Source organism: Protopterus annectens, chromosome 10.part0, assembly GCF_019279795.1.
Source record: "Protopterus annectens isolate FY-2018-M chromosome 10.part0, PAN1.0, whole genome shotgun sequence".
NCBI classification, from domain to species: domain Eukaryota; kingdom Metazoa; phylum Chordata; order Ceratodontiformes; family Protopteridae; genus Protopterus; species Protopterus annectens.
Genome location: NC_056744.1, coordinates 881,977,007 through 881,999,286, shown reverse-complemented (window position 1 = coordinate 881,999,286; position 22,280 = coordinate 881,977,007). Strand labels below are relative to the sequence as shown.

Genomic DNA, 22,280 nt, shown 5'->3' with positions numbered 1-22,280 from the left:
GTTGTCCTGTCGTCAGGCAGCCCTTCGGTCGGCCGGATTCCAAAGTCCGGGTCCGGCTTCGGCTGATGTCGCACTTCACCCGACGTCATCTCTGCTGGTCTTCGGGTATAAAGGCATCAGCCAACGCCATTTTCCTCAGTGTTTCTTGCCCCAGATGCCAGTTGCCCTCTTGGAAGGCTAAATTTTGGGTAAATGCCAATGTTTCCAAAAAGATAGAAGGCAAACACAAAAATAAGCATGTATGTACATATATACAAACAAATACACCATAAGAGACTCCCCACCAGCTAGCTATTAGGAGGGTAAATACCTAGGAGTACCACAGAGGGAAGGAGGGAGGGTAATCCTGACTGCAGATGCTATCCAGTTCGGACATCTACATTTATGGTAGGTACAAAACTGTACTATGTCCTTCATGGATGCATCTGCAGTCATAACTAACTGGGTAGAATACCATAGCCAACTAGGGAGGAGGAAGAATAGATTATGGTGTGGTTAGGATCCCTTGCAGTACAGCAGTGGCAAACCCTGCTCGGGATCTGGAATACAGAGGTAAATTATAATGCTTGGCAAATGTATGCACGGAGGTCCAAGTAGCCGCCTCAATAATGTCCTTGGTTGCCACTCCTCGTAAGAAGGCTGCGGTAGTGGCTGTTGCCCTTGTAGAATGAGGCCTTATGTTCTGTGGAATTGGTTTTCCATGGAAGGAGTAACAGAATCGTATGCAATTTCCTATCCATTTGGAGATTGTCTGTTTGGAAATAGCTTTTCCTTCCCTTCCTGTTGCATAGGCTACAAAAAGCTGGTCAGTTTTTCTGTTACTTTTTGTTCTGTCCAGGTAGTAGCGTAGCTGTCTATGTACATCCAAGGTATGCAGCATTCTTTTCCCTCTGTTTTGTGGGTTGGGGAAGAAGGTAGGTAGGTGGATTGCCTGGTTTAAAGACACTCTGGATACCACCTTAGGCATAAATGTAGGATTAGTCCTCATGGACACACTATCTTGGTGGAAGATTAGGAAGGGTTGTACTGCCATTAGGGCCTGAAGTTCAGAAACCCTCCTTGCTGAGGTTTTTCCCAGTAGGAAAGCAGTTTTCCATGATAGATGCTGTAGGTCTGCTGTTGCTGCTGGTTCAAAAGGTGCGAGTGTCAACTTTTCTAGCACAAAGTTCAAATCCCAAGCTGGCAATGGTGGTTTCCTAGGAGGTTTTACATTCTTGATCCCTCTGAGGAACTGCCTGAGTAGAGGATGTGAAAAGACAGGTGGATCAAAGCTGTACTCTGCTGAAATAGCTGATGCATGTATCTTGATGGAGGAATAAGACAGGCCTGTATGTAGAAGCTCTGCCAAATACTCCAGAATGTTAGCAATATCTATATTCGACACATCTTTTCCTCTATCAGCACTCCAAATGACAAATCTTTTCCATTTTCCTGCATAGTTCCTTCTTGTTGAAGGTCTGCGGGCTTCAAGGATAATGTCTTTAACCCTTTGGGAAAGTTCTGGATTAGTTGCTGCTATGTGATGTTCCATGCAGTCAGTTGCAACGTTTTTAGGTTTGGATGCATGATGCTGTAGTTGTTCTGAGTTAACATCAAAGGCATCAGGGGTATTGACCACATTTTGTCCCGAGACATGTTCCTCAGCAATGGGTACCAGTGTTGCCTTGGCCAGTTCGGAGCTATCAGGATTATCCTTGGACGTTCCTCCTTGATTTTTAGTAATACCTTGTGTATCAAGGGAAGAGGTGGGAATGCATATGCTGTCAGACCTTCCCAGCTGAAGGAGAGCGAATCCACTTTCCATGCAAGTGGGTGGAATGTCCTTGTGCAGAATTTTTTGAGCTGGTGATTGAGAGGGGAAGCGAATAGATCTATCTGTGGCATTCCCCATTTCTTTGAGATGGTCTTGAAGATGTCCGGGTGTAGCATCCATTCGTGAGCATCCGAGGTGGTTCTGCTTAACATGTCTGCTAGAGTATTCTCCTTTCCCGGTACAAATATTGCCTGTAACTGGATGTTGTAGCTGAGTGCCAGGTTCCAATGGTCCAAAGTCATTCTGCATAGGGGGTATGAATGAGTGCCTCCCTGTTTGTTGATGTACCACATGACTGTGGTGTTGTCTGTCCTTATCATCAAATGGCCTTCTTTGAGAAATGGTCTGAATTTTTGGATTGCCAGTTTTACTGCCAGCATTTCTTTTAGGTTGATGTGCAGGTGAAGCTGGTCCTCGTCCACAATCCTTATGCATTTGTCCAGCATGTGAGCCCCCATCCTAGGTCTGAGGCGTCTGTTGTGATGGTTTGGCTTGCTTGATAGTTGTGAAAGGGTAGGCCTGGGTTTGACTGGCATGCTTGAGCCCACCATAGGAACTCCTGTTTTAGGCATGGGATTAGTGGAATTTCTGCTTCTAGGCTGTGCCTGTGTTGGGACCATAAATTCTTTAGGTACCACTGTAGTTTTCTCATATGTAGTCTGGCATGTGGAACCAAGATTATGCATGATGCCATGAAGCCCAAGGCCTGCAGAACTTTTCTTGCTGTTAGCTTGTTCTGCTTTGTTAGTGCCAAGAAGTAAAGAGGGAGTTCTTTCTGTTTTTCTGCAGTAAGGAATGCCATTTGTTTTACTGTGTCCAATTCCGCGCCCAAGAATGTCCTTGTTTGGGATGGTATCAGCCTTGACTTTTGTAAATTGACTGTGTATCCCAGTGCTTGTAGCAAGTAAATGACCCTTTGTAAATCTGTTGTCAGCTTGCTTTTGTTGTCCCCTTGTAGTAGGCAGTCGTCCAGGTATGGATAAATTTGGATTCCCTGTAGTCTGCAGTGGGCGATTACTGATGCCAGGCATTTTGTGAATACTCTGGGCGCAGTAGATAAGCCAAAGGGCAATGCTAAGAATTGATAGTGCTCTGATCCTGCAAGAAATCTGAGGTATCTTCTGCAAATTGGTCGAATGGGGACGTGCAGGTATGCCTCCTTGAGATCTAGAGTTACCAGCCAACACTCCTTGCCCAGCATGGGAAGAAGTTGTTGTAGGGTCAGCATTTTGAATTTTGGGACAATGATGTATGTGTTTAAGGTGGACAGGTTGAGAATAGGTCTCCAACTTTTTTCCTTTCTTGGAACTAGGAATAGTCTGGAGTAGAATCCTTTGCCTTGTTCTGTTATTGGTACTCTTTCCACAGCTCTCATCTTTGTTAATTGCATTATCTGCTGTAGAGCTTCTGTTTTTTGATTTGGAGGCAGGTTTGGCATTCCTCTTTTGACTGGTAAAGTGTGGAAGTGGAACCGGTAACCTTGGTCTATGGTTTGCAAAATCCACTTGTCTTTTGTGATATAGTGCCAGTTCTTCGAAAATAAGGTTAATTTTCCGCCTAATGGTGCTGCTATTTGTTCCCTGGTAGGCGGAGTTAGAATCAGGTCACTGTGATTGTGCTGTTGTAGTGGTAGTGGCTGTGTCTGTGCCTCTGTTATTACTTTGCCACTGTCGTCCTCTGTAGGCACCCCCTCTGGATTGATTTCTGCCTCTGGAATGTCTATTCCTGCCCCTTTGGGATCTTGTGGAGTCAGGAAAGGACCAATTTTTGGCAGACCAGTTCCTGCTAAACCTTGGGGGCTGAGCCTGCAAGAAATCTTTAACCGTTTGTACAGATTTTGCCTTTTCTTCCATTTTCTTCATTACCTGCTGGGCAGGTGTACCAAACAAACTTGCCTTATCCATAGGAGCATCTAATAACTTAGCTTTAACATGATCCGGTAAGACCTGTTCCTTCAGCCATGCATGTCTTCTTATCACTGTGCCAGTCATGGCTGATCTAAATGAAGCCTCCAGTGCATCATAGCCACATTTTAAGGAATGGTTACTAACCTGTTGTATGTTATTTACCATTTCTAATACATATTTCTTATCTATAGAGTCATCAGAGGATAGCTTTTTTAGTTAACTGATTAAGCATAAACTCTTGGTATTGTATCATGTGAAACTGACAGTTTAAAGCTCTAGCTGAGAGAGTAGCGGAGGTGTAAACTTTTTTTTTTTTTTTTTGCCCCATCTGTCTAAAGACCTAGCTTCCCTTTCAGAAGGAATAGGGTTTTTTGCTGTGGTCGAGGCTACTGCCTTAGGCCCCTGGGTTATAGTTTCGGGGTCTGCAAGTGGGGCCTTGTATAGGTGATGATGAGTGTCTGGCACCCTGTAAAATCTATCTGGTTTGGCAGGGGCTGGAGGTAAGGAATCTGGTGCAGTGCAGACATCATTAAATGCATCGTCCACAACAGAGAGGACAGGAGGTATAGCTAAGGGCCTGTGTTGTGGTAGGTGCAGAAAAGTCCTAAGTCTTTTTCTGGAATCTGAGAAATCCTGTTCCTGCCATTGGAATTGTTCTCGCATGGCATGTAAGGTTTCCCCAAAGGAGAATTCTTCTGGTGGAGAAGCAACTGGAATGGATTCTTCAGCATCTGAGTCTTCATAATTGGAGAAAGGAGCCTCTGGCTGGTCTGTAATATCTGAGTCATCCGCAGAATCATCAGAGGACACAGGCTCGGGGGGCTCTGCTCTAGGTCTCTTTTCTAGGGGCTGAGAGGCCCTGTCTGGGTGAGATTGAGATCCCTAATTAAGGATATTAAATCTTCTGCTAGAGTAAGCATTTGTGAACTAGAAGTGGGCCTGGTTGAGGGGTTTAACAGGCACTGATTTCGTAGATTTGGCTGCTTTAGCCCTGGCAAAGGCCTTAATAGACATGGCTGCAGGAGGCCTAGCAGCACCACGTGCTGGGGTAGAAACATCCAAAGGGATGGTGTCTGATAAGTCACTAGTAACCACTGTTGTAGGTAAAATTTCTGAGGCCGATTCAAGTAAAGTAGCAGGAACCTCAGTAGTAGTCATTGATTCAGCTGTACTTTGATCAGTTTTCTCGGTTTCGGCCGAAACCGAGACACTCCTTGATTTGCTTAACCATGGTTTCGGCCGAAACCGCGGACCGCGAGTGTCGGTCTTTTCTTTGCGTTTTTAACAATTTGGGTAGTCGGAGGATCCGGCGGCATAATGTACGCAAAATCTGAGCGAAAAACTGTTCAGCAAACTCCGACCGACGCCTAAGCGTTCGCCGGTTGAATGAAGCACAGGCGAACAGGCTGCTACGTCGTGGTCTGGGCCTAAACAAGGCAAACAGTAAGAGTGGAAATCTTTATGAGGTATTTGTTTCCCACAAGTTAAACAGTTATTGACTTTTTCTGACATCGGCTGAGGCAAGAAAGAGTCCCCAACGGGTACTTAGCTTTAGAAGTCTTGAGTAGTATTCGGTAGTAGTAATCTCTGGATCTGACCGACCGGCACTTGCGAACAGCTTCTGCTTCGGGCGCCACGCGGCAAGAAAGACTGAGGAAAATGGCGTCGGCTGATGCCTTTATACCCGAAGACCAGCAGAGATGACGTCGGGTGAAGTGCGACATCAGCCGAAGCCGGACCCGGACTTTGGAATCCGGCCGACCGAAGGGCTGCCTGACGACAGGACAACCCAGTTGTTATGACTGCAGATGCATCCATGAAGGACATCCATCCAGAGTTTTGTCTTTCTTATGGCTTTAGTCTGCTGAAATCCAAAATGTGCCTCCAGTCCCCTGTTTTCTCTGGAACTAAAAAGAACCATGAGTAAGTTCCAGATCCTCTTTGGTCTGCTGAGATTCTTTTTCCAGCACCCTTTGAACCTCTGTGGTTGCCTGCTCCCTGTGACTGGGTGGAACGTCCAAAATTTTTCTTATTGGGGGGTGGCAAAAGGAATTGAGTATCCTCTGGATATGATGCTTTGTAGCCAGCTGTCTTTCGTTATTTTTAGCCAGGCATCTGGGTACAAAGATAAGCGTCCCCTGACTGCCTCCATAGTCGGACAAGTGGGCCTCCTCTCAGGAGCACTGACAGGGCTTCCCAAGAACTGGTCTCTGTCGCCTTGATTCTGCGGACCCTTTCTGCCACGTGGGCATCTTCCATCATTACCCCCTCCTCTGCCTCTTGAGGGGGGGTTCACTACAAGTGTCCTGGAAAGCTCCTTGAGGTTTACGGAACCACATCTTTCCTCCCTTCTGACCTTTGGGGTAAGGTTTAGTAGGGATGGAAAAATGGACTTCGATAGCAGACAGAGTATTTCCATCCTGCTGACTCCTGATAAGCGGTTCCTTCATATTTGGTCCAAAAACAGACAAGCCATCGAAAGGAGTGTTAATAAAGGATGACTTAAAGGGCTCCCCAAAGGAACATAAGTGCATCCAGGAATGCCTTCCAAGAGCAATTCCTGTACCTGCTGCCCTACTCATTCCATCAGCTGCATATGAGACCAGACGCACGGAAGAGTTTACAAGAGAATTAAGGGTAGTGAGCTGGGAAGTTATTTTCTCGGAGACCCCTGCAGCTACTGAACCCTGTAGAGTATTCTCCTAGTTCTTTTAGGAGATCCCTTTACAACCTTGTAAAGTGAGTTAGATAGTTAAGTGATCAGAGAGCAAAAGTCACTGAACTAAACATGCGCTTACCATATCTGTCCATGATCCTAGAATCTTTATTAGGAAGATAGACAGACGTAGAAGTTGACAGTTCCTAATTGGTGGCTGCCGCCGCCACCACCATAGCATCAACAGACACTCCTTTGGTCAGGAAGGTCTTTGTCCTGGGAAGAAGTTATAAATTTATTAGGCCTCCTAGGGAAAGGCTCCATGGTATTTGGGGACTCCCACTCCTTTTGAGAGATTAGCTCAATCTGCTCATCAAAGGGAGGAGACACCCAAGCGGTGGAGGGCTGAGACCCAAAAGCCTTCAGGAGGACTGACTCATCATCAGTAGGGTTAATGGACTTCCAGCAACCCATCTGCTTAAGAATTTCCAGGATATCTGCAAAGGAGATATCCTCTGAGGGGGACCATGGAGACCCTTCTGTCTCACCTAAGACAGTGTCAAAAGTGACAGATTCCTGTGGGGAGTCCAGATGCTTCCTCTTGCAAAGTCTCTTCCTGGGAACCTCTTCAGTGGGGGCTTCTGTAGAGGTCTCGGAAGAGCAGGGCTCACCCAATGGGGCTTCCTGTGGCTCAGGGTCTCTATGCTTTAGAGGGATATGTGATGTAGAGGTAGACATCAGTGTTTTGGGGGAAGGAGCTGCTGGTTCTTATGGTGTGGTTGTCAGTGTGGACAACACTCTCCTCAAAGCATCGAAGGCACCACGGTCCCATTACGAAGAAACTCCCACATCCAAAGATATGGAAGATCCCCTCGGCGCCAGAGCAGAGGACTCCAAGCCCAAGGTTGGAGCTGAGCTCACCCGAGCCGAAGCCCTGAGAGGCAAAGTCGGAACCGAAAAATCATTCGGACTATCCTCCCTCGACCCGACCGGCGAGCGTCGGCCCCTAGACCCCTCGGTCAGCACCAAAGATGTTAGGGTAGTCGGGACCGGCAAGCCTGAAATAGGTGTCGGACCCGAAGGCTCTACAATCATCGGCTCTGAAACTTCGAGACAGATTGGAGGAGGAACAGAAGACGGTGGGGGGAGTTTTGTTGGTTCTGAAGTCCCAGGGATCAGCCCCAATTAAAGTTTGGCAAGTGCCAGTGTCTGCATAAGTAACTGCACCACACAGTCCACATCTATATCTGAAAGTCTGCTTGAGGACAGAGAAGAATGAACAGATGAAACCTGACTCTAATATTGGGGACTTCAATGTAGGAGACACTAGCTCCAATACTGGGGACCGGCTTCCTAACCATAGCAACAGGCGGCTCCAATGACAGTGGAGCCTATGTTGAAGACTTTTCCGGCCTTGATTTACTGGTCAACGTGCTTTTCCTCGGTTCCAACGAACCCGAAGAAGTTTCTGAATGTCTGTCATGGTTGTCCTTATCCAGTGACTCCTGAAAAAAGTATTTCAATAGACCTCTATCTATAAACTTTCTCTTGTGTTCATGCAATCAGTATGTCCATCAGTGATGGACATTTTTTGTCCACACCTGGGGCATTTTTTGAATCCAGACTTGGATTTTTCCTTCTCCTGCTGAGACATATTAAGCAACTGAGAGCAACAGCTATGAAAGAAAGGAAGCCTGTAGAAAATATGCAGGTTGTCAAACAATAGTAACTCTAATACCCAAACAGCAAACTAAATTCTATTTAGATTAACTAGATTAAATCCAACACTAGCAATGAACTACTTATCAGAAAGGTAATATAACAAGGCCTAAACAACAAAAAAACGGCCATAATATTAAAGCACAAAGTACTAGCCCTCTAAATTAAACGGGCTCTACAATCACAGAGATACATCTAAGCTTTATATGAACTACTAGTCTATGGGTTAGGGAGATAACCTAGGCCTAAAAATACGGCCACAATGATAAGTACGTAAAAGTGTCAACAGCAAACTAAGAAAATGCCTAAACTACTGTAGAAAGGAAACTTATAACATAAACATATCTATTGATGAAACCTTCCAACAAACGAATATGAATTATAATTTTTCATTGGCCAGAGCTGGTGAAAGTCTGATTTATTTGCAGTGGAAAACGAGATCTTGGGGAAACACAAGGTGCATCATGGGACAGGGAGTTGGCCTCGAGGTGGTTGAAGACCTCAAGCTTTTGCAGTTGGCCGAGTCGGACCTCTAAACCCATCAGTAAGAATGAAAGGCGAGAGAGAACTTCACATTAATTTTTTTTTTTACATGTTCATTCATTTACTCTTCTAACACCTACCTTATCCTATTAACCGCTACAAGGAAACCAGAGCCCAACATCGCAGAAAGGAAAGCATCAATTTCTGAGTGCAAAAGAGGATATTCTCCAAAACACCAACACCGTAGCTGCAGAATTTTGAAACTTGTTGTGGCCTCTCAAACCCCATCTCCAAGAGAGGTCCAGAGAAGCAGCTTAATGAAATCTTCCAGCAAGAGTACTTCCACTAGGATATGAAATGCTGAAAGAGCAATACCTGTATGGTCAACTGCAGGATATCTTTCTTTGCAAGGGGTGTGACAATGTGTCCTCTTGACTGGTCTGATACTACATTAGGATTATACAACCAAATTAGGTAAGGACCCATAAGCATCTTTCCCTACAAAGCTTCTAGGGCAATGAGCACGTTGTGTAGCTCCAGCTAACTGATGTGGAGCTCCCTTCTTTCTAGCGGAGAACACATTGCCTTAACTGTAGAAGAGATGAGGTGAGCTCCCACACAGCATATAAAGCATATATCATCAGAAATTGAGATTGGTTCAGCTGCAGAAATAGAAGGTTCATCTGGACACTTGGTAGGTATTGTCTGCACTCCTGGGCCAGAAGACAGGGCTAACAATTTTAGACACTAAAACTTGGCTTGTGAGAAGAATATCATTTAAGGATTGTGAGTAGGCTGCAGAAAGCCACTGGCTACCTCCTGAAAGAAAGCTATTGTGGTGACGTGGTACTGCAGCCATATAGCAACAGCTAACTGTAATGGTGCATTTTCATTCCAGAGTGGTCTGTTCATGCTTGGCAAAAGACAGGATTTCCGGCAGGTCCCTGGCACCAAACTTTAAAGGTTTTCTTCAAACCCTAACCCACTTGGAAAGACCACAACTCCCCTGCGTGTTGCACCTTCAGTGGAATCCTCTTCAACAACAGTGCCATTTTAACTTAAGAACGTATGTGTTGTATACATTTCATCTACTTAGTCCTACTTAGCCTACTTTTGTGACACTCTTTTGAGGGTACCTGGTCAGCTTAATCACATCTCTGGAAGCCCCATCCCTCTTACCAAACACTACAACCTTCTATTGTCCCACCAACCCCTTTCTCACTTGCTCAATCACGCTCACTGTCTCTCACTCACCCCATCTCCACTTATAAGCATCTCTCTCTCTACTATCACCCAATGTTCACTTACCAGTCACTACTGGTCTAACCATCTTCTCAGTCCCCTTTCATACCTCATCCTCACACTGGTCTCCTCTATTAACTTGGCCATCTTTCACATAACCCTAGCCCACCACCACCACTCTACCAAAACCGCACCCTCACTCACCTCACTAGCCTTACTCTCAGCCCAGTAGATACACTTTCCCTCCTGATATCCTATGACCAGCTCTAACACTGTATATCTACCTAAATAGACATCAAATATACCTAGCACTAACTCTGTTCCCAGCTCAGTGCCCGTTAGCTCTCAGCCCTAGGGCCAATTCCCCTTCAGAGATTTGTGCATAAAATCAATTATACTACAGTGAAGCTATCGGTCTCCTCTGTCTTCACCAACTTACACTGTTTCTGAGGAAGTTGGGCCTCTTCCAACCCGGTGTAGCCCTGCTCCGCTCCTCTAACCTACCCCCTTTCCCACCCACCCCATACATCACTAATTTATACCTAACAACCACACTCACTACTAATTACCTCACTACCCAATTAACCTATCAACCAAATTGATAACGACACCACACCCTCTAACAAACTTAACACTTCCACATCAATCAACTACTACATAACCTGTTTACACCACACCCTTACTTACTCACCCCATTACCCTCATCTAACACACATAAACCAGCTGTACCTTAACTACTCTCTCTCCATAATGATTAAGATGCCCATATCACAAAAAGCTACTAATAAAAGTATTACTCTATCCATCTATTATTCTTCCCCTACTCCTTCTGCTCCATCCTCTCTTCCTACCACTACCAACTTCAACTTAACACTCCCTCTCCTTGGCAGACTACATCCATAACTAAGTACAATCACTTAAAATGTTTTACAATTACACCAACCTACATTAAGACACTCGCATATTATCATAATAAACTAACACCTAAAACTAACCCTCTCAACTCTCACAAATAAAACAAAATACTGCACAAATTATCCAAACTATACCTACACCTCCTACTCACATTGACCTGCTGTGGTGACATACACCCCAACTCAGGACCCACTCATACTACTACTACCCCAAACACAATTAACTATCTATAACTGACCCACCTCATCCCTCCTCTTCCTAAACATAAACATAAGAAATATACTAAACAAAATCCAGGACCATCATACCCTACTAGCCTTATATAAACCAGATATAATCGTATTGACTGAAACCTGAACATAGCAATAATAAAATCCTAGCCCCAGGCTATAATATAATAAGGAAGGATAGAGTAGAGAAAAAAGGTGGAGGGGTAGCAATCTTATTTCAAAACCATCTCACCCAGGAACAGTTTGACTGTGATACCAATAAACTGAAGGATATAGAACTGATCCTAGTAAAATTTAAACTAAACTCTCACAAACAAATAGTAATTTCAGGAGCCTACCTCCCTCCAGGCAACATCAACACAACAGAAAACCTACTTAACTGGACCTCAGACTCCCTTCCTCATGAAACTATAGTACTAGGAGACTAACATAGAATGGCTCAAATGCTCTAACCATAACCCCTCTTACCCACATCAACCTCCACAGATTCACCCAAATAATATCCACCCCCACCAGAATTGACAAAGCAACTAAACATCAATCCATCTTAGAATGGATACGGTTATCCCATCCCTCACTTGTACAACAGTCAGGGTGTCGCCCTGACAGTCTAAGCGATCACCAGCCAACCTATCTAATTAGGAATAGATCTAACCAACACATAAACCAACCCATCCTTAGAATCATACGCAACAAAAGGAACTTCAAAGCCACAGACTTTAGTAAATCACTAAACTACTGTGACTGGACCCCCCCTTAAACAACTACCCCTCGACGATGCTGTGCAATACTTTAACACCACCTTTCTACAAATCTTAAACTACCACGCACCCTCTAGAACAGTAAGGATAAAAAACTATGCCCCACAGCTCACAGAAAGTAAGACAAAAGCTGGATATTGTTTCAAAAGGATACATTCCCCTACACTAAGGCAAAACTACCTAGAACTTCGTAATAAAGCCAAAAGACAGATTAAAGCTGACAAAACTAAATACTATAGAAACACTCAAGAGAAATATGCACATAACCCACAAAAATTCTGGTCCAACATAAATAAAATACAATACCCAGGAAAAGCCTCCACCCCAACACCTGCACTCTCAAATAATGATATCAATATCCCCAAAAAATTCAACAACTTCTTGACTGAAACAATAGTAAAACTAGCAAATGCCAAACCAAACACAAACACTCCAACACAACTATCCAACTCCATTCCACAATAATGAAAAACACACCCCTACCTTCTCCCTAACAACCAGTACCAACCAAGATGATCTCAAAACTCCTTCAGCGACTTAAACCAACTACCCTAGCCACTGACAAATTAGCAGCAGATTTCCTTCAGATATCAGCAGAGGCCATATCCTATCCTGTATCCATCCTCATAAACATATCTCTATCTGAACATAAAGTACTCACCTTATGGAAAACTTCACATATCATACCACTTCATAAAAGGTGGTACTTACCTACAACTGACCAACTACTGCCCAATCACTATCCTATCCCCTCTATCCAAAATACTGGAAAGAGTTGTCCATTCCCAGCTAATACATTACCTCCAACAAAATAATCTGCTATCCAAAACTCAACATGGCTTTAGACTGTCCCACAGTACCACTACTGCTCTCCTTTCAAATACCAACACAGTAAACCACCACAGGAACAAAGGCTTATTTGTATCTTCCATCTTCTTAGACCTATCAAAGGCCTTTGATATGGTGAATCATAATATGCTTCTCCAAACTGTAACTAACCTAAATCTCTGCTCTGTCGTTTCACAGTTACTTATCTGACCGACATCAAGCAATTTTATGGCAAGATAAACTGACCACCCTACTGCCAGTCTCAACAGGAGTCCCCCAAGGATCTAACCTAGGCCCCCTACTGTTCTCTCTTTTCACTAAATATCTCTTCAGCCTTACCACCTGCTTCAGTAGTGCAATATGCAGATGATACCACCATTATATGTGCCGCCCCAAACATTAAAGAATTACAAACCCTTACCCAATCAAACTTCACTCTAGTTGAAACATGGTTTGCCAACATCAAACGTATTCTCAATCCCAACAAAACAAAACTGATTCTGTTCAATCATGGCATATCACATCCCTCAATTGGAAGATTAACTATCAACTCCAAAAGTAATATTCAAATCACACCAACACCACACACAAAACTACTAGGTGTAGAGATCGATCAGAAACTAAAATTTGATATCCATATAGCACAAACCATCAAAATAGTAAACAAGAAACTAGGCGTACTCTATAGAAACAAACAATTCATGACAACACATACAACTACTATCACTAGAACCCGCCTGCTATCCATCCTACTTTATGCCTCCCCCATATTAACCAACCTGAGTCAAAAAGAACTAAACAAAATGGAATCTTGTTACAAGATTGCCAAATTTGCCACTGAAGCCCACACATAGGTCCTACCATTGTACATCCCTACAACAGCTCAACTGGCTAGAGCTACCTCATGTACTACTACTGAATCAAATCTCAACAGCACAAGCTTTACCATCTACCTGAAAAACCCCAGCCCTCCAGGCCATTATACAGCCTTGCACTACCTCTAGAGAACTAAGATCTAGGAACCAGAATCTAATAAAAGTAATCAGACACAAAAACAAAGCAGATAAATCCCTATTTGCCTGCACAATAGCCCAGTCCTGGAATACACCTGCAAACCACATAACCTTCACGACCTCTCCAACACAATTTAAATACCTCCTAAAAAAACACTAATCTAATAATTGGCTATGCTCATGCTACTTCCCCAGAATAATCCAAACCATGGCAAATCAGTAAGATCTCCACCAATGTATGTTGAAGCCTACAAAGCACTGTCAAGTCCCTTGCAGAATCAGCCTCTATACCCATAGGAATTAAGAACTTTACCATACAAAACTGAACCCTAATAAATGGTAACCTCGTAATCTAATACTATCTCTCAAATTGTATCCTAACAATTAAACAACCCTATCAGCTCTAGGCCTCTTTTCGCTATTAAAGACCTACTCTCTTGATGCTCTCCCTACTAGGTAAAAAAAAATTTTTATGACTGTACAGACTTAGAATATAGCATTGATGTACATGTAACCTTTGTATTATGTTGATGTTGACCTCTCTCTATCGATGCTGATTATATCTGTACCAACTTGTTTAAACAACTTGTAACTTCACTAACTTGGAGCTTTTCTCCCTGGGCCTCCACTGAAAATGGACCTGTGTCCAGTCGGCCTCTCCCGGTTAACAAATGTAAAATAAAATAAATAATGTCTCCTTATAAGAATTATGAGATCCAACACAGCGTCCTGACACTTTGAAAATTAAAGTGCAAGTCAAGGTAACAAAAAAAAAAAAAAAAAAAAAAATGCATTGTTACACCTTTAAAGCATTTATGCAAGAAAACGTTGCCTCCCATATCACTGATGTGGGAGAGCGATGCATCCACAGCCCTCCTACTTATGTATAATAACGCCAATACTCACACTATGGAGAAAAGAAAATACTCCAATATCAATATATCAGAGTAAATAAGTATTTTTCCTAATCGCATTTAAATTTCACTGTCCTAAGGACTGCACTTAATATCTTCAGTTTTTCGGCTGTCACTGCACTCTGGCATCAGAAGGGAAAAAAAAGTCTCTGATTGCTCCACAGGTACAGATATCTTACGGTTCATTGCAACACATGCATTCTCAGTATGCAAATGAGACTGCTTACCAGACAGCATCCAAGTGTCTTGTGCCAGAAGTAGCACGGTCATCTGGTCAGATACTACCTAGATGGTAATGCACTAGATGAAGTCACTGAAGGATGCTATAGGACAGAAATTGTCAGCCCTCTTCGCAATGAGAAATAGGCAGAACGCCTGGCTTTGTTCTAGAGGAGAAACAGCCTCTATGGCCCCTACAAGTAGTAGATTCCTGCCAAGAGCACAATGGAGACAGCTAGGTCTCTTAGGAAGTCCCTTCTGGGAAGAACCTAAGATTTCAAAGACAATCAGAATCAGAAATACTTTATTGATCCTCCAGGAAATTGCTTAGCGCATTCTTGATGAGTGGATGGGAAAACACAAATTTGTCCCAGGGGTTCCACCTGTCTCTCTCATTGACAGGGGCAACAGGTGCTGACTGAAGTTTCATTTTGGGGATAAACTCTTGGCTAGGCTTGGAAGGGCCCCCATGTCCACTAGCCTAGTAACTTCCTATGGTCCTATGTTATAACTGTACAGATAAACAGACACAACGTAGACCAAACGCATGTGTTACATAATTTGCTAGGACAGCTACTATTACTTATGTTACCCATATGCATAACAGCAATGCCTGACAGGCACACTGCTGACCATAGCCCCTGTATTAGATAAGGTTGATACCATATATAATAGTGACATGAAGGGGAAGCATTTTGTGTTAATTTCCACTCACATTAGGATATGGGGTATTGCACATTACAATATTTTAAGATAGAGCATATTGCACAAATGATAACTGCATTGATGGTTAATATTGCACTGATAAGAGAGATAAAAAGGATGGGAGAAAAACAGGGTAAGAGTTTAAGATTGCACTGTGTGGTCTTCAGTAGTGGGGGTGAAGCTAAGACAGCAGGAAGCGTTACATAGTCTGACAGCTGTGGGCAGGAAGAATTTCCTGCAACATTCAGTGAAGCAGTTTATTCTCACCAGTCTCCTGCTAAAAGAACTTCTCTGTCCAGCCACCACTCTGTTGATGGGTGGTCAATATTTTCCATGATGAACTTCAGTCGAGCTAACATTCTTCTCTCAGCCACGGTTTTGAGGGTGTCCATTTCTTCACCAACTACATAGGTAGCCTTCCTTACCACCAGTGCTGACTGTGTTCACATCTAGAACATACTGGCCATTTGTGATGACACACTAAAGTTGGGTTTAACTCCAACCCCACAAAGGCACCACAAGCAGCAGTCAAAACAGTGGCTTACTGGCTGTACGGATCATCTTCTCAAGAAAATTAGCCAGTAGTGGAGGTGGCAGGAATATATTGCTCTTCACTGCTTTCCCTGCTCTGCAAGAGATCTTCTTATGGGGTTTTCCAGGCCTGGAAGAAGAAAAGGTAAATGCAAGAAAATCAACAAAGGTTCACAGTGGTGAGGGAATGTTTCTTCAAGAGATGAACTACCAGGTCCTCTGAAGCTTAGACCAAAATGAACCATCCTCCTGAAATGCATGTTCAAGATGGAATTTCTGTGCACCTCCGTAAGACAGGATGGCTTCAACCAAGCAAGTCTCGCTGGCATATACTTTAGCTGCTGGCACTGTACAAAGATTAAGAATGGTCAAAACTGCAGTAGACTGCAAGGAAGTCCACACTGGAAGCCAAAGACAAAATATTAACCAGTTCTTCATTCAGGTCAGACAGGCAGGGAAGACAGCATCTGTAACACTCAATACACTTTCGGGGGGCTGGAATTTGGCCAGGTCAGATTAAAGCTGAAGATCCAAAGCCTTGGTATGACTCAGGAGCAAACTTTCTAAAAATCTCTGTGCAAGGTTTCACATTCCATGTCTGGCAGTAAGGTGGCAAACTGCTGCACTCTCTAAGATACAGCACTGGCTTGATAAGATCATGACGAGTCAGCCACAGGATATATAATCAAGGTCTCAAATCCATTTAGCCATAGGCTTTCAGAGAAAGTCCGCTTCCTTGGATGCCACAGAAGTAGAAACTCAAGTGCTCCCTGACTCATTTATGACATCCTTAATGAATGGCTACATGGACAGAGGACCCAAGGTTCCTCCTTTTCCTTCCTAAGACACTCAAAGTTAATAGTTTAATATCCATTTCAGATGCAAAAACTGGAGATAAATATCAGAAACACAAGGTTTTTGAATAATATGAAATTATGTATCATTTCACTTTCAACTTATCAAGTGCTCATACTGTCACCATTTACTGCAGGCTACCCTCATCTCAATTGTTTGAGTAAGCTGGCTAGAAGAATGAGTCACCTTAAGGACTGCAGCTGTAACAGAACTTCCCTCAGACCCTTGTAACACAAAGTGGAGGTCTTCACCTCCACAAACTAGAGATAGAAGATAATTATCATGCACAGTCTTGCATGTGGATGAGTCTGCACTGGACACTCACTGATGTTGTAAGTCTACTTTTCTTATTGTTGAAGATACAGAGCTGCTGATACAAAAAAAATTACTAGAATGACTACTCAAGCAGAGAATTAAATACTATTGCCAACACATAGAAAGTAATCATTTTCCTGTAAACAAGAACAAACCTCTTAAGCTGCAGCTTGCATATTCTTATTTGCCAAGTCAACGTAAGGCAGCTTGATTTTACAGACTACAAAGGAAAGTTTTAGAAAGCAAACCTACACGCTCCATTACCAGTGTTCTACACATTTCCTCAGAACATATACTTTACCACAGTATGCTTCCTATCAAAGATGAATCTCCACAACACATTGCTCTCCCATGACCACGGTAGAATATCCATTACACTTAGCACACTACTTTCATAGAATATCCAAGAGTACATATTTTTTCAGTGTTAGATGAAGGCTACATACTTATGAAAACCAACAAAATAATTTTCCACTTGGACTTTCTTTTTTGCCCTATCAAGCACATGCTGTTCTGAATGAGCCCAAGGTGAAACTAGGGCTACAGGAAGGACCCTTGCACTACTTAGTAATCAGGCAACATCCAGTTACTGCAATCCTCCTGGTAGAGATGTAGGCTCAGTTTCTCCCTTAAACATTCATGGGTGATCAGGTTAAATCACAAGCGTTTATGGCAGTGCTTCATGTTGCACCTTTCCCTCTCCTGTCAAGCAGTACAGATCATCTAGTGTAGGTCTTAGGTTATTACCTGCTGAACACAGACACTTAAGAGATCTCCCTTCAGTCGGTGAAGATTAGGAACATTTCACTGACAGGAGTCAGGCCTGAGCTCCAAACTGTACAAAAAAAGGCAGGCAAAGTAACTAAGTACATATTCCACAGGTGGAGAGTGGTGCCATGATGTACACATCTGCAAACATGGGAATGTCACAGAAAAATGCTAAACTGGAAAGGGAAAGAGAAAGACCCCTATACAGACACTCTAAGATGATAGTGCAGAGCACTACAATTTGCAGGAAAAAAATGCTGAAACGGAATGTAAAAGAGAATGACCCAAATGTATACATGCCAAGCATTTATGTCACATTATGGAAAGATGAAATTAGCGAACGCTACTTCATCGGCCCCAAAATATCTAAACATGAAAATATTGAACATTCAGAACAGCAATTTTTTTCCCATGGAAATAATTTGCTGCCCCGAAACACACACAACACAAGCACATCAAACAAACAGCAACCACACAGACACTTAAATTCCTACATCTAACGCTACATTAAACTAAACATGCACTATCTACCCACTTACCTTAACCCAAACCCTAACCCTAAGGTCCGTCACTATCGCACACTCACCTAACCAGCGCCCTAACCCTAACTCACTTAACCCGCCCCTAACGTACAAACAATCGCACACTTACCTGAACCCAACCCGTAACTTTCCACCTCAGCGCTAAGAATAGTGAAGCCACAGAAACGGCCAACCAAATTCTTTCCCGAGGAAAGAATTTGCTGTTCTGCAGCTTCGCTATTCTTAGCGTTCGCTGAACAGTGGTCGATATCAGAACATTCAAAGTTTTAATACTTTGATGTTCTGACAGACCCCATGTCGAGGTACACCCCAGGGTTATATCAAGAAATGTGGTTTCATTTCTTTTAACTTTATGAATAGTGCAAGAAAACTGCACTGTTAACTAAGGAAAATGATTCTGGACATAAATATTAGAAAATATATTAGAAATATGTGGCATCCTCTTCTCAAATAACAAAAAATAACTGATATGTGCTGGAGTTTTTCAATTGTTGTAACAACTACCTTACTGAGAGCTGTACATTTTCCACAGCAATTATGAATTCATGTGAAGCTAAAACACAGTCAACTCATTACTAAAGATAATTTCTGACATTTATCCTGTTGCATAAGTCACATGCTTCACACAAATTTTAAGCATGTAAATGGTTATGTTCTACTCTATTCCTCAGGATGTTTCTGAATTGATCCAAGCACAGCAGTAACACTGAACATGCAGGAAAAGCACAATACTGCACAGCTGATGGGCACTGCCATGCATCTGAGTGCCATCTCATTGCTCAACAATTTGAAGATGTGCATTAAATGTACAAGTCAACATATAGATAAGTAATCTCTCGAATGTTGTCAATATGCTGGTATTATGACTACTGAAACTAATTTCCATAAACATTTTCTCTCCTACTACAGAGGCAAAATTTTCAGTTAAGAAGGAAAAAAACTTGTTAATTCACATATGGCAATACGTCTGTAAAGGTGATACCTACCATAAACACTGAATAAATCCCACTTTTTTAAACTGTAACATACTGTAATCTGCATTTTAATGCGAAAACACTAACAAGCCAAATTATAACAAGTCTTGCAGTTTGTTAAAATCAAAATGATATACCTTTTTCCATTTTTAACTTTCTCAAGTAATTCATTTTCTAGTTTTCTACAATTTTCCTTAATTTTCTGTAGCATACGTTCCTTCTCCACAACTATTCTCTGGCTTAGTTCTAGTTTATCTTCTGTGTCTCTGAAACAAAATAAACCAAATAATGAACAAATTATACTGAAAATTTCTTCAGCAAAAACAGCATACACACATATCCGGACTCAGAAATACTCTGGATGTGCATCCATTTTTAATTACAACTCCTGCAACTTATTAAATATAATAATCTGGCAAACATTTAATAACTTTCTGCCAAGCTGCAGTAAATTTGTTCAGAAACTAAAGTCAATCAAAGAAAGTACAGTTGTGTAAAATCTTACCGTAATGGTAGATGTTCTTCTCTTCACTGTTGCAGTATTCAGTATATTAGGGATCGCATGCCAAAGGCAGCCCTACATCCAGCCACTATACCAAAGCCTTTAGGGTTGCTTTAAGATGAGTGGTATGCACACATATGCTTCTTGCACAGGATACAGCAAAAAGGTGACATCCGGCCGTACTATCCTCAGAAATGAGAACTCCAGTAAGACTGCCAGTCCAAGTAATAGAAAGGTAATCAGTACAACCACAAGAGAAATGGACTGGCGGGGGGGGGGGGGGGGGCGAATACTGCAACAGTGAACAGAAGGACATCTACCTTTATGGCAAGATTTTACACACAAGTACTGTACTGTTCCATTTTACTGTTGCAACATTCATTACACTAGGGAGAGTGCCAAAGTTGAGGAAGAAACTTAGGAGGATGGACCAGCAGAGCCCTCTAGGAAGCCATGAAGTATGGCTCTAGTCTAGCTCTGGAAATTCCATCCAACTTGCAGTGCTTGGTAAATGTATGGACAGAAGTCCAGGTAGCTGCCTCAAGAATAGTTGGTATCAAAACCTTTGAAAAAAGCACCAGAAAAAGCCACAGCCTTAGTAGAACGAGTCTTAACAGAATAAGAAAGGCTCTTACCAAGAAAGGAACAACAAAAAGAAACAGCTGGGAGAAAGGAAACCAAGAGCTGATCAGATTTCCTAACAGTCTTAGTCTTACCCAAAAAAAACCTGAGTTGACTATGCACCTCCAATGTGTGCAACACCTTCTGACTGGCAGACTGTGGAGAAGGGAAAAAAGTGGGCAAATGAATAGACTGATTAAGCGGCAACTCATTCACCACCTTGGCACAAAAGAAGGATTAGCAAGCAAGGACACTCTGTCTTATGAAACACCTAAAAAGGGGGACAACCATAAGGGCTTAAAAGCTCAGATACCCATCTGGCAGAAGTAAGGGCTAACAAAAGAACAGTCCTCCAAGAGCAAAGTTGCAACGAAGCTAAAGCTGCAGCCTCAAAAGAAGCCAGAGTCAATTTTTCCAAAGCAAAATTAAGATCCCAGGGGGGAGGAGGAGGAACAGACTTCCTGGGAGGCCTAATATGAAGGACGCCTTTTAGGAATTGTTTAGCCTCAAATCTAGAAGCTAAAGGAGCAGACAAAGGCACACAAGCAGAAATAGCTGATAAATGCACCTTAGCAGAAGAATAAGCCAACACAATACTGAACAGTTCACACAGATAAGAACCAAAGGAACAGCCAAAGAAAGGGGATCCAGGTTTTGAGACAGAGATACCAAACAGCAAACCTCTTCCATTTGGATAAATAGGATTTTCTAGTATTAGGGCCCTGCAGGAGGCCAGGGGAACCCAAGCATGTCTGCAGGAAAAAAAAAAAAAGTGCCTATATGGAATCAAAATCCAATCGCCCACACTGTCAGTGGACAGGTGGGGATGGATGAGAGATCCTTTGTCCTGTGTGACTAGGTGCACCCTTTGAGATAACTTGTGATGACTGCCCTTGGCTAAATGCAGAAGAGGGAATCAATGCTGTCTTGGCCAAAAGGGAGTCATCAACAAGATTTTGGGGGCATCCTGCTGAAATCTGAACAGGACTTTTGTAATGAGGGGAAGGGGAAGGAAAGCATAAAGAAACATCCCCTTCCAAAACAAAAAAAAAAAAAGAGAGAGAGAGAGAGAGGGCATCCACCTTCCACACCAGAGGACCTGGGAATCTTGGCACAAAATAGAGGACGTTGTCTGTTCAGAGGGGAGGCAAATAGATGTATTTGAGGAGTACCCCACGGGTGGATAATGTTCAGAAACACATCCCTGTGAAGCATGCATTCGTGTGATGGAGTTAAGGACCTGCTCAGTGTGTCTGGCACAGTGTTTTGAGCTGAGGAAATGTAAACTGCTCAAGTCTCTTGATACTGGACAGCAAGATCCCACACCAGGAGTGCCAACCAGCAAAGAAGACAAGATCTTGTCTCCCTCCCCTCCATTTGTTTACATACCACATCACTGTGGTATTGTCTGTAAATACCTTGAGAAGTTCTGGTGAGAGGAGAGGATGAAAAGCCTGAAGCACCAGCAGAAGAGCTCTAATCTCTGACACTGATGTACTTCTGTTGAAGAGGTGACCACACCTCCTGCACTTTAGGGAGCCAAAAGCTGCTCCCCATCCCACATCTGAAGCATCTGTGAACAGTTCCTTAGAGGAAAGAGGGGGATGAAAAGGGAGCCCTGGATTTACAGACAACTGCTGGATCCTCCAGTGAAGTTCCTTCTTGAGACAAGGTAGAAGAGGAACCAAAAATTCTAGGGAATGTGCATGTTGAGACCAAACTGACTTCAGAAACCAATGTAACTTCCTCATGCAGAGGTTGGCCAGG

At 42.9% G+C, this 22,280-nt stretch overlaps 1 protein-coding gene across 1 annotated transcript in view; it reads right to left on the bottom strand.

Moving 5' to 3' along the window:
• The window catches only part of LOC122814220 (cytoskeletal protein Sojo-like), a 668,023-nt gene that overhangs the window by 150,977 nt on the left and 494,766 nt on the right, over positions 1-22,280 (bottom strand). Inside the window, exon 6 of the mRNA XM_044086820.1 lies at positions 19,528-19,656. Coding sequence (XP_043942755.1) covers positions 19,528-19,656 — 129 coding nt within the window. The remainder of the gene's footprint in view (positions 1-19,527; positions 19,657-22,280) is intronic.